The sequence below is a fragment of the Bombina bombina genome, chromosome 3 (genome assembly GCF_027579735.1).
Source record: "Bombina bombina isolate aBomBom1 chromosome 3, aBomBom1.pri, whole genome shotgun sequence".
NCBI lineage: Eukaryota > Metazoa > Chordata > Amphibia > Anura > Bombinatoridae > Bombina > Bombina bombina.
The window spans coordinates 327400918-327417488 of record NC_069501.1 but is presented as its reverse complement, the minus strand read 5'-3'; the positions used below and the strand labels follow the sequence as shown (position 1 = coordinate 327417488).

The 16571-nt window shown below is 42.4% G+C and overlaps 1 protein-coding gene across 1 annotated transcript in view; it reads right to left on the bottom strand.

Moving 5' to 3' along the window:
• LOC128653249 (CD99 antigen) overlaps positions 1-16571 on the bottom strand; it is a 200299-nt gene that overhangs the window by 21291 nt on the left and 162437 nt on the right. Inside the window, exon 8 of the mRNA XM_053706437.1 lies at positions 10769-10786. Within this exon, the coding sequence (XP_053562412.1) occupies positions 10769-10786 (18 nt within the window). The remainder of the gene's footprint in view (positions 1-10768; positions 10787-16571) is intronic.

The following is a 16571-nucleotide window of genomic DNA, read 5'->3' as shown; positions in this document are numbered from 1 at the left end:
CCCACTTGATCTGATCCCGGATCGGGGGCAAACCCTGCATGCCGATTTAGGCTCAGCTGCAGGTTGGATTTGATTCCCCTTGTTACAAGACTGATTGGGTTTCCAAGAAGACTTGGACTGTTCCTGCTTGGAAGAGGGAGAGGAAGACTTTCCTTTGAAGTTCCGAAAGGAACGAAAATTACTCTGATGCCCTTTAGGCCTATTCTTCTTGTCTTGTGGTAAAAAAGACCCTTTTCCATGCATAATATTAGAAATTATTTCTGCAAGACCAGATCCAACCAAGGTCTTAACCTTTTAAGGAAGCGCCAGAAGCTTGGACTTAGAGGTAACGTCAGCTGACCAAGATTTTAGCCACAACACCCTGTGGGCTAGAACAGAGAAGCCAGATATAAGTTTAATAACTTGCATGATAGCATCAGAAATAAAGGAATTGGCTAGCTTGAGAGCCTTAATCCTGTCTTGGATCTCCTCCAAAGGAGGAGTCTCAGCTGGAAGAGAATCAGTCAAGGCATCGTACCAATAAGATGCTGCACTTGACACCATGGCAATACAAACTGCAAGTTGCCTCCAGCTTTTTGTACATTGGATCCTTAAAAGAGCAGCTATCCTCTATAGGGATAGTAGTCCTCTTAGCCAGAGTAGAAATAGCACCTTCTACTTTAGGCACTGTGTGCCATGAATCTTTAATGGAGTCAGCGACAGGAAACATCTTTTTAAAAATAGGAGACAGGGAAAAAAGGTATCCCTGGCTTCTCCCATTTGTGCGTAATCGCCGTAGCATGGTCTGGAACCGGAAACACATCCATAGAAGGAGGAACATCAAAGTATTTATTAAGTTTACTTGATTTTAGGGTTGACGACAGGAATATCGGAGTCGTCCAAAGTAGCCAAAACCTCTTAACAATACACAAAGGTGTTCAAGCTTAAATCTGAGGATACTACTTCAGCATCAGATGTAGGAATTAAACGGTCCGAATCTGAGATTTCACCCTCAAAAGGCTACCGACGTATCCTCAGATTTATGAGGAAGGATAACCTGAGTAGCAGAAGTTGGAACTGAAACCTTACTATCTGAATCTTTAGTTTTCCTCTTGCATTTTCCTTTAAGCAAAGGAATGGCAGATAAAGCCACAGAAGATACCTGGGGAGCAATTTCTGCAGGAAAATTAACTCCTCCTGGAGATTGAGAAGAACCGCATGGCACTGTATGAGACTACCATGCCACTAAGGCTTGGGACGTTTGATGAGAAGGCTGTGGCATTGCCTGAACAGCATCATCCTGAGAGACATGTGGCTCAGAAACAAAAACAGAATTTATGTTTACCTGATAAATTACTTTCTCCAACGGTGTGTCCGGTCCACGGCGTCATCCTTACTTGTGGGATATTCTCTTCCCCAACAGGAAATGGCAAAGAGCCCAGCAAAGCTGGTCACATGATCCCTCCTAGGCTCCGCCTACCCCAGTCATTCGACCGACGTTAAGGAGGAATATTTGCATAGGAGAAACCATATGATACCGTGGTGACTGTAGTTAAAGAAAATAAATTATCAGACCTGATTAAAAAACCAGGGCGGGCCGTGGACCGGACACACCGTTGGAGAAAGTAATTTATCAGGTAAACATAAATTCTGTTTTCTCCAACATAGGTGTGTCCGGTCCACGGCGTCATCCTTACTTGTGGGAACCAATACCAAAGCTTTAGGACACGGATGAAGGGAGGGAGCAAATCAGGTCACCTAAATGGAAGGCACCACGGCTTGCAAAACCTTTCTCCCAAAAATAGCCTCAGAAGAAGCAAAAGTATCAAACTTGTAAAATTTGGTAAAAGTGTGCAGTGAAGACCAAGTCGCTGCCCTACATATCTGATCAACAGAAGCCTCGTTCTTGAAGGCCCATGTGGAAGCCACAGCCCTAGTGGAATGAGCTGTGATTCTTTCGGGAGGCTGCCGTCCGGCAGTCTCGTAAGCCAATCTGATGATGCTTTTAATCCAAAAAGAGAGAGAGGTAGAAGTTGCTTTTTGACCTCTCCTTTTACCGGAATAAACAACAAACAAGGAAGATGTTTGTCTAAAATCCTTTGTAGCATCTAAATAGAATTTTAGAGTGCGAACAACATCCAAATTGTGCAACAAACGTTCCTTCTTCGAAACTGGTTTCGGACACAGAGAAGGTACGATAATCTCCTGGTTAATGTTTTTGTTAGAAACAACTTTTGGAAGAAAACCAGGTTTAGTACGTAAAACCACCTTATCTGCATGGAACACCAGATAAGGAGGAGAACACTGCAGAGCAGATAATTCTGAAACTCTTCGAGCAGAAGAAATTGCAACCAAAAACAAAACTTTCCAAGATAATAACTTAATATCAACGGAATGTAAGGGTTCAAACGGAACCCCCTGAAGAACTGAAAGAACTAAGTTGAGACTCCAAGGAGGAGTCAACGGTTTGTAAACAGGCTTGATTCTGACCAGAGCCTGAACAAAGGCTTGAACATCTGGCACAGCTGCCAGCTTTTTGTGAAGTAACACAGACAAGGCAGAAATCTGTCCCTTCAGGGAACTTGCAGATAATCCTTTTTCCAATCCTTCTTGAAGGAAGGATAGAATCTTAGGAATCTTAACCTTGTCCCAAGGGAATCCTTTAGATTCACACCAACAGATATAGGTTTTCCAAATTTTGTGGTAAATCTTTCTAGTTACAGGCTTTCTGGCCTGAACAAGAGTATCGATAACAGAATCTGAGAACCCTCGCTTCGATAAGATCAAGCGTTCAATCTCCAAGCAGTCAGCTGGAGTGAGACCAGATTCGGATGTTCGAACGGACCCTGAACAAGAAGGTCTCGTCTCAAAGGTAGCTTCCATGGTGGAGCCGATGACATATTCACCAGATCTGCATACCAAGTCCTGCGTGGCCACGCAGGAGCTATCAAGATCACCGACGCCCTCTCCTGATTGATCCTGGCTACCAGCCTGGGGATGAGAGGAAACGGTGGGAACACATAAGCTAGTTTGAAGGTCCAAGGTACTACTAGTGCATCCACTAGAGCCGCCTTGGGATCCCTGGATCTGGACCCGTAGCAAGGAACTTTGAAGTTCTGACGAGAGGCCATCAGATCCATGTCTGGAATGCCCCACAGTTGAGTGACTTGGGCAAAGATTTCCGGATGGAGTTCCCACTCCCCCGGATGCAATGTCTGACGACTCAGAAAATCCGCTTCCCAATTCTCCACTCCCGGGATGTGGATAGCAGACAGGTGGCAGGAGTGAGACTCCGCCCATAGAATGATTTTGGTCACTTCTTCCATCGCTAGGGAACTCCTTGTTCCCCCCTGATGGTTGATGTACGCAACAGTTGTCATGTTGTCTGATTGAAACCGTATGAACTTGGCCCTCGCTAGCTGAGGCCAAGCCTTGAGAGCATTGAATATCGCTCTCAGTTCCAGAATATTTATCGGTAGAAGAGATTCTTCCCGAGACCAAAGACCCTGAGCTTTCAGGGATCCCCAGACCGCGCCCCAGCCCATCAGACTGGCGTCGGTCGTGACAATGACCCACTCTGGTCTGCGGAAGGTCATCCCTTGTGACATGTTGTCCAGGGACAGCCACCAACGGAGTGAGTCTCTGGTCCTCTGATTTACTTGTATCTTCGGAGACAAGTCTGTATAGTCCCCATTCCACTGACTGAGCATGCACAGTTGTAATGGTCTTAGATGAATGCGCGCAAAAGGAACTATGTCCATTGCCGCTACCATCAAACCTATCACTTCCATGCACTGCGCTATGGAAGGAAGAGGAACGGAATGAAGTATCCGACAAGAGTCTAGAAGTTTTGTTTTTCTGGCCTCTGTCAGAAAAATCCTCATTTCTAAGGAGTCTATTATTGTTCCCAAGAAGGGAACCCTTGTTGACGGAGATAGAGAACTCTTTCCCACGTTCACTTTCCATCCGTGAGATCTGAGAAAGGCCAGGACAATGTCCGTGTGAGCCTTTGCTTGAGGAAGGGACGACGCTTGAATCAGAATGTCGTCCAAGTAAGGTACTACGGCAATGCCCCTTGGTCTTAGCACAGCTAGAAGGGACCCTAGTACCTTTGTGAAAATCCTTGGAGCAGTGGCTAATCCGAAAGGAAGCGCCACGAACTGGTAATGCTTGTCCAGGAATGCGAACCTTAGGAACCGATGATGTTCCTTGTGGATAGGAATATGTAGATACGCATCCTTTAAATCCACCGTGGTCATGAATTGACCTTCCTGGATGGAAGGAAGAATTGTTCGAATGGTTTCCATCTTGAACGATGGAACCTTGAGAAACTTGTTTAAGATCTTGAGATCTAAGATTGGTCTGAACGTTCCCTCTTTTTTGGGAACTATGAACAGATTGGAGTAGAACCCCATCCCTTGTTCTCCTAATGGAACAGGATGAATCACTCCCATTTTTAACAGGTCTTCTACACAATGTAAGAATGCCTGTCTTTTTATGTGGTCTGAAGACAACTGAGACCTGTGGAACCTCCCCCTTGGGGGAAGCCCCTTGAACTCCAGAAAATAACCTTGGGAGACTATTTCTAGCGCCCAAGGATCCAGAACATCTCTTGCCCAGGCCTGAGCGAAGAGAGAGAGAGTCTGCCCCCCACCAGATCCGGTCCCGGATCGGGGGCCAACATTTCATGCTGTCTTGGTAGCAGTGGCAGGTTTCTTGGCCTGCTTTCCCTTGTTCCAGCCTTGCATTGGTCTCCAAGCTGGCTTGGCTTGAGAAGTATTACCCTCTTGCTTAGAGGACGTAGCACTTTGGGCTGGTCCGTTTCTACGAAAGGGACGAAAATTAGGTTTATTTTTGGCCTTGAAAGGCCGATCCTGAGGAAGGGCGTGGCCCTTACCCCCAGTGATATCAGAGATAATCTCTTTCAAGTCAGGGCCAAACAGCGTTTTCCCCTTGAAAGGAATGTTAAGTAGCTTGTTCTTGGAAGACGCATCAGCTGACCAAGATTTCAACCAAAGCGCTCTGCGCGCCACAATAGCAAACCCAGAATTCTTAGCCGCTAACCTAGCCAATTGCAAAGTGGCGTCTAGGGTGAAAGAATTAGCCAATTTGAGAGCATTGATTCTGTCCATAATCTCCTCATAAGGGGGAGAATCACTATCGACCGCCTTTATCAGCTCATCGAACCAGAAACACGCGGCTGTAGCGACAGGGACAATGCATGAAATTGGTTGTAGAAGGTAACCCTGCTGAACAAACATCTTTTTAAGTAAACCTTCTAATTTTTTATCCATAGGATCTTTGAAAGCACAACTATCTTCTATGGGTATAGTGGTGCGTTTGTTTAAAGTGGAAACCGCTCCCTCGACCTTGGGGACTGTCTGCCATAAGTCCTTTCTGGGGTCGACCATAGGAAACAATCTTTTAAATATGGGGGGAGGGACGAAAGGAATACCGGGCCTTTCCCATTCTTTATTTACAATGTCCGCCACCCGCTTGGGTATAGGAAAAGCTTCTGGGAGCCCCGGGACCTCTAGGAACTTGTCCATTTTACATAGTTTCTCTGGGATGACCAAATTGTCACAATCATCCAGAGTGGATAATACCTCCTTAAGCAGAGCGCGGAGATGTTCCAACTTAAATTTAAACGTAATCACATCAGGTTCAGCTTGTTGAGAAATGTTCCCTGAATCAGTAATTTCTCCCTCAGACAAAACCTCCCTGGCCCCATCAGACTGGTTTAGGGGCCCTTCAGAACCATTATTATCAGCGTCGTCATGCTCTTCAGTATCTAAAACAGAGCAGTCGCGCTTACGCTGATAAGGGTGCATTTTGGCTAAAATGTTTTTGACAGAATTATCCATTACAGCCGTTAATTGTTGCATAGTAAGGAGTATTGGCGCGCTAGATGTACTAGGGGCCTCCTGAGTGGGCAAGACTCGTGTAGACGAAGGAGGGAATGATGCAGTACCATGCTTACTCCCCTCGCTTGAGGAATCATCTTGGGCATCATTGTCATTGTCACATAAATCACATTTATTTAAATGAGAAGGAACTCTGGCTTCCCCACATTCAGAACACAGTCTATCTGGTAGTTCAGACATGTTAAACAGGCATAAACTTGATAACAAAGTACAAAAAACGTTTTAAAATAAAACCGTTACTGTCACTTTAAATTTTAAACTGAACACACTTTATTACTGCAATTGCGAAAAAATATGAAGGAATTGTTCAAAATTCACCAAAATTTCACCACAGTGTCTTAAAGCCTTAAAAGTATTGCACACCAAATTTGGAAGCTTTAACCCTTAAAATAACGGAACCGGAGCCGTTTTTAACTTTGACCCCTTTACAGTCCCTGGTATCTGCTTTGCTGAGACCCAACCAAGCCCAAAGGGGAATACGATACCAAATGACGCCTTCAGAAAGTCTTTTCTATGTATCAGAGCTCCTCACACATGCGACTGCATGTCATGCCTCTCAAAAACAAGTGCGCAACACCGGCGCGAAAATGAGGCTCTGCCTATGATTTGGGAAAGCCCCTAAAGAATAAGGTGTCTAAAACAGTGCCTGCCGATATAAACTTATCAAAATACCCAGATTAAATGATTCCTCAAGGCTAAATATGTGTTAATAATGAATCGATTTAGCCCAGAAAAAGTCTACAGTCTTAATAAGCCCTTGTGAAGCCCTTATTTACTATCTTAATAAAACATGGCTTACCGGATCCCATAGGGAAAATGACAGCTTCCAGCATTACATCGTCTTGTTAGAATGTGTCATACCTCAAGCAGCAAGAGACTGCACACTGTTCCCCCAACTGAAGTTAATTCCTCTCAACAGTCCTGTGTGGAACAGCCATGGATTTTAGTAACGGTTGCTAAAATCATTTTCCTCATACAAACAGAAATCTTCATCTCTTTTCTGTTTCTGAGTAAATAGTACATACCAGCACTATTTTAAAATAACAAACTCTTGATTGAATAATAAAAACTACAGTTAAACACTAAAAAACTCTAAGCCATCTCCGTGGAGATGTTGCCTGTACAACGGCAAAGAGAATGACTGGGGTAGGCGGAGCCTAGGAGGGATCATGTGACCAGCTTTTCTGGGCTCTTTGCCATTTCCTGTTGGGGAAGAGAATATCCCACAAGTAAGGATGACGCCGTGGACCGGACACACCTATGTTGGAGAAAAGTCTGTTTTGAAGGTCCTATCTAGACAAAAGGTACAAAACTGCACGGGCAACACAATTTGGTTCTCTAAACATAGGAGACACAAGTTCAAAGGAACAGAATCTTCTTCCATGACTAAGGAAAAGGATAATAGCAAAAATTAAATACAAAAAATGTATTTAATATACTGTCCCATTGAGAAACAGTAGAGCGGAATAGGTTAGACAACCCGCGTCCTCACTGCTTAAAGTAAAATGGAACCCGTAAGCAATTCAAAGGGAAAAAAGAAAATGGCTTTTATGTTACTAGCGTTTTACTTTTTACTTAGCTCAACAATCTATAGTACGGCCTCTACACCTCAGCTTACACTGAGGTGCCTACCTGCCCTTTTCGATAATACCAGTAGTAACAAGAAAACGTTCGGATTCTAGCCAGTCTCACTCTCGCGGAGACGGAAGGTCGCGTGACCGGAATGATTGAAGCTGCGCGCTTCATAGCTGGCAGAGGCAGGCCAATGAGGAAAGTGTATTGCCAAAGGATATTAAATCCCCAATAAAAATAAAGTATCTGAACCACCATAGAGGGTTAACTCCTATCCATGGAGGGAGTTAAGCCCTAAGTCTGCCATTTGTTAAGATGGTACATAAAGACAAAATGCAAAACAATGCAATTTATAAATAAAAATGCTTAAAAACCATTTTAAATGCAACACCATTAATTGGCACAATTATGTTGGCTTCAAACTATTAAAATACTCTTCGCAGTTGCTCCTGCGCTGTTCAATTCCTACATAGAATGTTGGGGGATATGGATTTGAACCTTGCAGAGTTAAAGGGACAGTCTACCATAGAATTGTTATTGTTTTAAAAGATAGATAATCCCTTTATTACCCATTCCCCAGTTTTGCATAACCAACAGTTATATTAATAAACTTTTTACCTCTGATTACCTTGTATCTAAGGAACCTTCTTCCAGCCCCCTGATCACGACTGACTGTTTAAGATTTAGCACAAAGCAATGCTAAATTTAGACAATAGATAATAAACAGTCAGTCGTGATCAGGGGGCTGGAAGAAGGTTCCTTAGATACAAGGTAATCAGAGGTAAAAAGTTTATTAATATAACTGTTGGTTATGCAAAACTGGGGAATGGGTAATAAAGGGATTATCTATCTTTTAAAAGAATAACAATTCTATGGTAGACTGTCCCTTTAAATCTCTTTTCAACACAAAGAGACAGAAAGTACACGTGGGCCATATAGATAACACTGTGTTCAGGCACAGGGGGTTATTTAAGATCTAGCACAAAACAATGCTAAATTTAAGACAATAGATAGTAAACAGTCACAGTCATGTGATCAGGGGGCTGGAAGAAGGTTCCTAGATACAAGGTAATTACAGAGGTAAAAAGTATATTAATATAACTGTGTTGGTTATGCAAAACTGGGGAATGGATAATAAAGGGATTATCTATCTTTTAAAACAATAAAATTATATTGTAGAGTGTCCCTTTAAATCTGTTTTCAACACAAAGAGACAGAAAGTACACGTGGGCCATATAGATAACACTGTTTAGGCACAGGGGGTTATTTAAGATTTAGCACAAAGCAATGCTAAATTTAGACAATAGATAATAAATAACCCCCTGTGCCTAAACAGTGTTATCTATATGGCCCACGTGTACTTTCTGTCTCTTTGTGTTGAAAAGAGATTTAAAGGGACAGTCTACCATAGAATTGTTATTGTTTTAAAAGCTAGATAATCCCTTTATTACCCATTCCCCAGTTTTGCATAACCAACAGTTATATTAATACAATTTTTACCTCTGTGATTACCTTGTATCTAGGAACCTTCTTCCAGCCCCCTGATCACATGACTGTGACTGTTTACTATCTATTGTCTTAAATTAAGCATCGTTTTGTGCTAAATCTTAAATAACCCCCTGTGCCTGAACACAGTGTTATCTATATGGCCCACGTGTACTTTCTGTCTCTTTGTGTTGAAAAGAGATTTAAAAAGCCTGTGATAAGAGGCAGCATCAAAGGCTTAGAAATTAGCATATAAGCCAACCTATGTTTAGTTTAAACTAAGAATACCAAAAGAAAAAAGCAAATTTGATGATAAAAGTAAATTGCAAAGTTGATTAAAATTAAAAGTCCTATCTGAATAATGAAAGTTTAATTTATACTAGACTGTCCCTTTAAAATTACAAAAGTACAGGCAAATAAATAATGAAAGTATAAGAAGATATATAAGAAAACTACTTTGAATTTTGTGTCCCTTTAACAGAAGCCATACTCCCAGTATTACCATTAAAAGCTGTTTTTCTTGATCTTGACTGAACTAATTTTATTTACAGACTCTAAAAGTGGCACTTTAAGTCAATGATATGGACTATGACAAAAACAGAATATTTCTAAACCAGGGCTCGACAAACCTAGGAACCACTTGAGTGAGAGCAGGACTTGTTAAATCATCCCCGTCGGATCTGACATCACCACCCTTGAGGTGGTGAAGAGTAGTAGACTGCAGCTACTTTTCAACAGCATTAAATGGGAAAGGAGATTTTTTTATTGCACACATTCACAATAATCATGTCATTTGTTTGAATTAGAATTTCCCTTTAAAAAAAAAAAAAAAAAAAAAAATAGTATAATATGCAAAAGAAACATTTAAGTTACAATTAAATAAGAGGAATAGATACAAATGTATGATATCTTTAATTGATTTAAAGGGACAAAACTGAAAGCCACATGGATGCATTTCAGCTTTGAATAGAACTATTTTTTGTAATATTTTAATAAAAGCTATAGCAGTTTCAAAAATGTATTTAAAGGACCAGTAAACACAGTAGCTTTGCATAAATCAACAAATGCAAGGTAACAAGACAATACAATAGCATTTACTCTGAATTTCAAATAAGTAGTAATTTTTTTTCTGACAAATTTCAAAGTTTTGTCTATTTCCACTCCCCCTGTACCATGTGATAGCAATCAGCCAATCACAAATGCATATACGTATAGTCTGAATTCTTGCACATGCTCAGTAGGAGTTTGTGACTCAAAAAGTGTAAATATAAAAGAAGGTGCACATTTTGTTAATGGAAGTAAATTGGAAAGTGGTTTAAAATGACACGCTGTATCTGAATCATGACAATTTAATTTGACCCGAGTGTTCTTTTAAGTATGCACCGTGCACCAGCATTTTAAACACATCAGTTGCTCAGAGACCCTAAGCTGCTTGTACCGTCTGTCTGGTAATGACTCAATTTGTTTATTGCCGACATAATACAAGCTCCACTGGCGCTCTGAAGAGCTGCAGTATTTAAAATGCTGGTGCACTTAAAATATCTAGTTGCGCTTCACATGAACGTGGAGAGAAAAATGTTAACACAAACAGCGATAACCTTTTTCTAGAAGCAGTTTTGCAAATGTTTCTATTCATCTATGTGCATTTAAAATTTTGACCGGAATGTCCCTTTAATATTACAAAAGTAGGTGATGAAATTTTGATGATTAAGAAAAAAAAAAAAAAAAAAAAGAAAAACATATGGGATGCAATGGAAAATACATCTATTGTAATGAAAATATATACATTAAAAAACAAACAAACATACCTGAGTGTGGAGGATCATCTGCCAAAGAGAATAGAAATGAACAAAAAAAAACAAAAAAAAAAAAAAAACTTTAATATAACAAAAAACACACCTCAGCTTTGTGACCCCACCACGTCTCAATTTATTATAGAAATTGCAATAAAAAATAAATAAAAATAAATAAATTAAAAAAGGTCCTCTTTTGCCGTCAGATAAACTTGTACACAATCAACATTATTAAAAGGGACAGTTTACTCAATTTTCTCCCCTTTAATTTGTTCCAAATGATCCACTTTACCTACTGGAGTGTATTAAATTGTTTACAAGTAGGTTCTTTACCCTTATATTGGCATTTGAAATAGTTGATTTAGCATGCAATATCCCCACCTATTCTGAAAGTTTGTGGCCGCAGGTCCAAGCTAGAGATAAGCTTTGTAAACACAGCCAGCAGAAGAAATTACACTCCCAGTGGGATATAGCAGAGATAAGGTAATAAAATGTTGATTTTTCCATTGTTCTCTCCAAGTTCTGGTGATTGTTTTATGGACAGATATAAGATAAAGAAGCAGGTATATGTACACAATGTGATACAGTAATGAAGTCTGATTATGCCTACAAGTTCAACCCATTTTATTAGGTTGTGGCTTCAAAACAGAAAATCAGAGCTTTAATATACACAATAAACCTTTTTTTACTCTGCAGTTGGTAAAAAAAAGCAATTGTAAACACATTAAGGGAAAAACTATTTTACAGTAGACTGTCCCTTTAAGGAATTATTCTGAAAGAGGGTTTCCCATTTAAAGTAAACCAAATATAGTGGAAATAAATGTTTAAGTACACTGTCGCTTTTATATATTATCTTGGTGTGCTTTTTTTTTTTTTTTTTTAATCAAAAACAAAAAATTATGCTCACCTGATAATTTCATTTCCATCGTGGGGAGGAGTCCACTGCTTCATTCATCACTTGTGGGAAATAAGAACCTGGCCACCCCAGCCAAAGGCTTAAATACCTCCCCCACATCACTCATCCCCCCAGTCATTCTGCCAAGGGAACAAGGAACAGTAGGAGAAATATCAGGGTATAAATGGTGCCAGAAGAACAAAAATAAATTTGGGTCCGCCCACCAGAGAACAGGCGGGTGCAGTGGACTCTCCTCACCTGAATGGAAATTAAATTATCAGGTAAGCATAATTTATGTTTTCTATCTAAAGGAGAGGAAAGTCCACTGCTTCATTCATCACTTGTGGGAACAAATACCCAAGCTCTAGAGGACACTGAATGAAGAAAATGGGAGGGTAGAGGAGGTGAACCCTATACTGGAGGGCACCACAGCCTGCAGAACCCTTCTCCCAAAAGCTGCTTCCGTTGAAGCAAAAACATAAAATTTGTAAACTTTTGCAAAAGTATGTAAGGATGACCAGGTAGCCGCCTTACAAATCTGCTCCATAGATGCCTCATTCTTAAAGGCCCATTTGTCTCATAAGCCAGACGGATCATACTTCTCAACCAAAAGGATAGAGAAGTTGCAGAAGCCCTCTGCACCTTCCAGAATACACAACGAATAAGGACGACGTCTGTCTGAACTCCGTGGATTGAAGATAAAACTTCAAGGCCCGAACCACTTCCAGATTATGAAGTAACCTCTCCTATGAAGAGGATGGGTTAGGACACAAGGAAGGAACCACTATTTCCTGGTTAATGTTGCGATGAGACACTACCTTGGGAAGAAATCCCAAACCGGTTTGCAGAATGGCTTTGTCAGCATGAAAAACCAAGTAAGGAGGCTCAAACTGTAAGGCCGCCAACTCAGACTCTGCGTGCCGAAGCAATAGCCAATAACAGAACCTTCCATGAGAGAATCTTTAATGTCCAGAGTGTGCTCAAACGGAGCCCTCTGCAAGACCTTAAGCACCAAGTTTAAACTCCAGGGAGGAGCCGGATTCCTGAAGACCGGTCTAATCCTAACCAGAGCCTGAATAAAGGACTGAATATCAGGAAACCCTGCGAGCTTCTTGTGCAACAGTACCGATAAAGACGAGATCTGTCCCCTTGAACTGGGATAAGACCCTTATCCAGACCATCCTGGAGAAAGGCCAAAATCCTGGATACCTTGACCTTGTGTCAAGGGTATCCTCGTTCCTCACAAAACAACAAGTAGGTCCTCCACACCTTGTGGTAGATGCGCCTAGTGACCGGCTTCCTGGCCTGGATGAGAGTGTCGATCACTCTCTCTGAAAAACCTCTCTTTGCTAATACTAGACGTTCAATCTCCACGCAGTCAGCCTCAGAGAATCGAGATTTTGATGTAGAAAAGGACCTTGAACTAGCAGGTCCTTGCGACAAGGTAACTTGCACAGCGGATAAGACCACATCGCCACTAGATCTGCAAACCACGTTCTCTGCGACCACGACGGAGCAATCAGAATAGCCGAAGCTTGCTCCTGCTGGATGCGGGCCACTACTCGAGGTAGAGGGGGCAATGGTGGAAATATGAAAGATTAGGTTTAAGTCCCAGGGTACCGCCAAGGCATCTATCAGTTCTGCTTGGTGATCCCTGGAATGAAACCCGTATCTGGGTAGCTTGTAATGGAGTCTGGACACCATGAGATCTATCTCCGGCGCCCCCCCCCCATCTGCTGCAGATCTCCACAAACATCTCGGGGAGGAGAGACCATTCCCCTGGATGAAACTTCTGTCTGCTCAGAAAATCCACTACCCAGTTGTCCACGCCCGGAATGTGGATCGCAGAGAGTGAACAATTGTGAGTCTCTGCCCACTCCAGAATCCGAGATACTTCCCTCATTGCTAGGGAGCTACTCACCCCCCCCCCACCCGGGTGGTTTATATAAGCAACCAAGGTGATGTTGTCCGATAGGAATCGGATGATTTGGGACAACCCCAAAGGGGGCCAAGCCTTCAGAGTGTTGACAATAGCTCTAAGCTCCAGAATGTTTATAGGTAGGCTCGATTCCTCTCAAGTCCATCTGCCTTGTGCCTTTCTGGCACCCCAAACCGCTTCCCAACCTGATAGACTTGCATCCGTGGTTACAATCTCCCAGGATGGTCTCAGGAAAGAAGTCCCCTGTGACAACTGGCCCGGTCGGGTCCACCAAGACAGGGACTCCCTCACAAGTCTGTCCAGAGATATCTGTTGGGATAAGTCTGAACGATCGCCGTTCCATTATCTCATCATTCATAGCTGCAGAGGTCTGAGATGAAACCTGGTGAATGGAATGACATTATGCTGGATACCATGAGCACGATAGTTGGACGCCAGCTTGCAACGTCACTGGTCTGTCTGCATCGTAGAAGAATCTATTAAAGTACCCAGGAATTACACCCTGTTGCTGGGAACCAATGAACTCTTCCCTTCGTTTATCTTCCACCCATGGGATCGAGGTAGAAGAGCTCTCGAATGGTCCTTCCCCTTGACTGAAGGATGGAGCCTGGACCAGGATATCATCCAGATACGGAGCCACTGCAATTCCTCTGGCTCTTACTACTGCGAGAAGAGCTGCCAGAACCTTCGTAAAGACTCTTGGGGCTGTCGCCAGACCAAATGGAAGGGCCACTAACTGGAAGTGCTGGCTCAGGAAAGCGAACCTTAGGAATTTGAAATGATCCTTGTGGATTGGAACATGAAGGTAAGCATCCTTCAGGTCTATAGCACTCATTAATTGCCCATCTTGAACCAGGGGCAAAATCAACCTGATCGTCTCCATCTTGAACGATGGGACTGACAAACTTGTTAAGGGCCTTTAGGTCCAGAATCGTACCCTCCTCCTTGGGACCACGAAAAGGTTTGAGTACTACACCAGACCTCTTTCTGCATGAGGAACTGGGGAGATTACCCTGAGAGATCCTCACACATCCCAGGAAGGCTTCCCTCTTTTCTGGTTTTGAAGAGATGTTCGACAGGAGGAACCTGCCTCTGGGTGGATACGATTTGAAACCTATCCTGTACCCCTGGGCGATGACCTCTAGGATCCAAGGGTCTGTAACGTCTCCCCTCCAGGCCCCTGCAGAAAGAGATAGTCTGCCCCCGACCCGGTCCAAGGACGGGTCGGGGGCCGCCCCTTCATGCCGGGCTTCTTGTTCTGCTTGGACTTATTCCAAGAGTTTGCTGGCTTCCAAGATCCCTTGGATTATTCAGATTTTGCAGAAGGCTGCTGGCACTGAGACTTGTCTGCACAAAAGGGACGAAAGGTAGATACCTTAGGTTTGGATTTCTTATCCTGAGGTCAGAAGGCGCCCTTGCCACGAGTGACTGTAGATATAATAGAATCCAGGCCCAAGCCAAACAAAAACAGAATTTATGTTTACCTGATAAATTACTTTCTCCAACGGTGTGTCCGGTCCACGGCGTCATCCTTACTTGTGGGATATTCTCTTCCCCAACAGGAAATGGCAAAGAGCCCAGCAAAGCTGGTCACATGATCCCTCCTAGGCTCCGCCTTCCCCAGTCATTCGACCGACGTAAAGGAGGAATATTTGCATAGGAGAAATCATATGATACCGTGGTGACTGTAGTTAAAGAAAATAAATTATCAGACCTGATTAAAAAACCAGGGCGGGCCGTGGACCGGACACACCGTTGGAGAAAGTAATTTATCAGGTAAACATAAATTCTGTTTTCTCCAACATAGGTGTGTCCAGTCCACGGCGTCATCCTTACTTGTGGGAACCAATACCAAAGCTTTAGGACACGGATGATGGGAGGGAACAAATCAGGTCACCTAAATGGAAAGCACCACGGTTTGCAAAACCTTTCTCCCAAAAATAGCCTCAGAAGAAGCAAAAGTATCAAATTTGTAAAATTTGGTAAAAGTGTGCAGTGAAGACCAAGTCGCTGCCTTACATATCTGATCAACAGAAGCCTCGTTCTTGAAGGCCCATGTGGAAGCCACAGCCCTAGTGGAATGAGCTGTGATTCTTTCAGGAGGCTGCCGTCCGGCAGTCTCATAAGCCAATCTGATGATGCTTTTAAGCCAAAAAGAGAGAGAGGTAGAAGTTGCTTTTTGACCTCTCCTTTTACCAGAATAAACAACAAACAAGGAAGATGTTTGTCTGAAATCCTTTGTAGCATCTAAATAGAATTTTAGAGCACGAACTACATCCAAATTGTGCAACAAACGTTCCTTCTTTGAAACTGGATTCGGACACAAAGAAGGCACGACTATCTCCTGGTTAATGTTTTTGTTAGAAACAACTTTCGGAAGAAAACCAGGTTTAGTACGCAAAACCACCTTATCTGCATGGAACACCAGATAAGGAGGAGAACACTGCAGAGCAGATAACTCTGAAACTCTTCTAGCAGAAGAAATTGCAACCAAAAACAAAACTTTCCAAGATAATAACTTAATATCTACGGAATGTAAGGGTTCAAACGGAACCCCCTGAAGAACTGAAAGAACTAAATTGAGACTCCAAGGAGGAGTCAAAAGGTTTGTAAACAGGCTTGATTCTAACCAGAGCCTGAACAAAAGCTTGAACATCTGGCACAGCCGCCAGCTTTTTGTGAAGTAAAACAGATAAAGCAGAAATCTGTCCCTTCAAAGAACTTGCAGATAATCCTTTCTCCAAACCTTCTTGAAGAAAGGATAGAATCTTAGGAATTTTTATCTTGTTCCATGGGAATCCTTTAGATTCACACCAACAGATATATTTTTTCCATATTTTATGGTAGATTTTTCTAGTTACAGGCTTTCTGGCCTGAACAAGAGTATCAATGACAGAATCTGAGAACCCTCGCTTTGATAAAATCAAGCGTTCAATCTCCAAGCAGTCAGTTGGAGTGAGGCCAGATTCGGATGTTCGAACGGA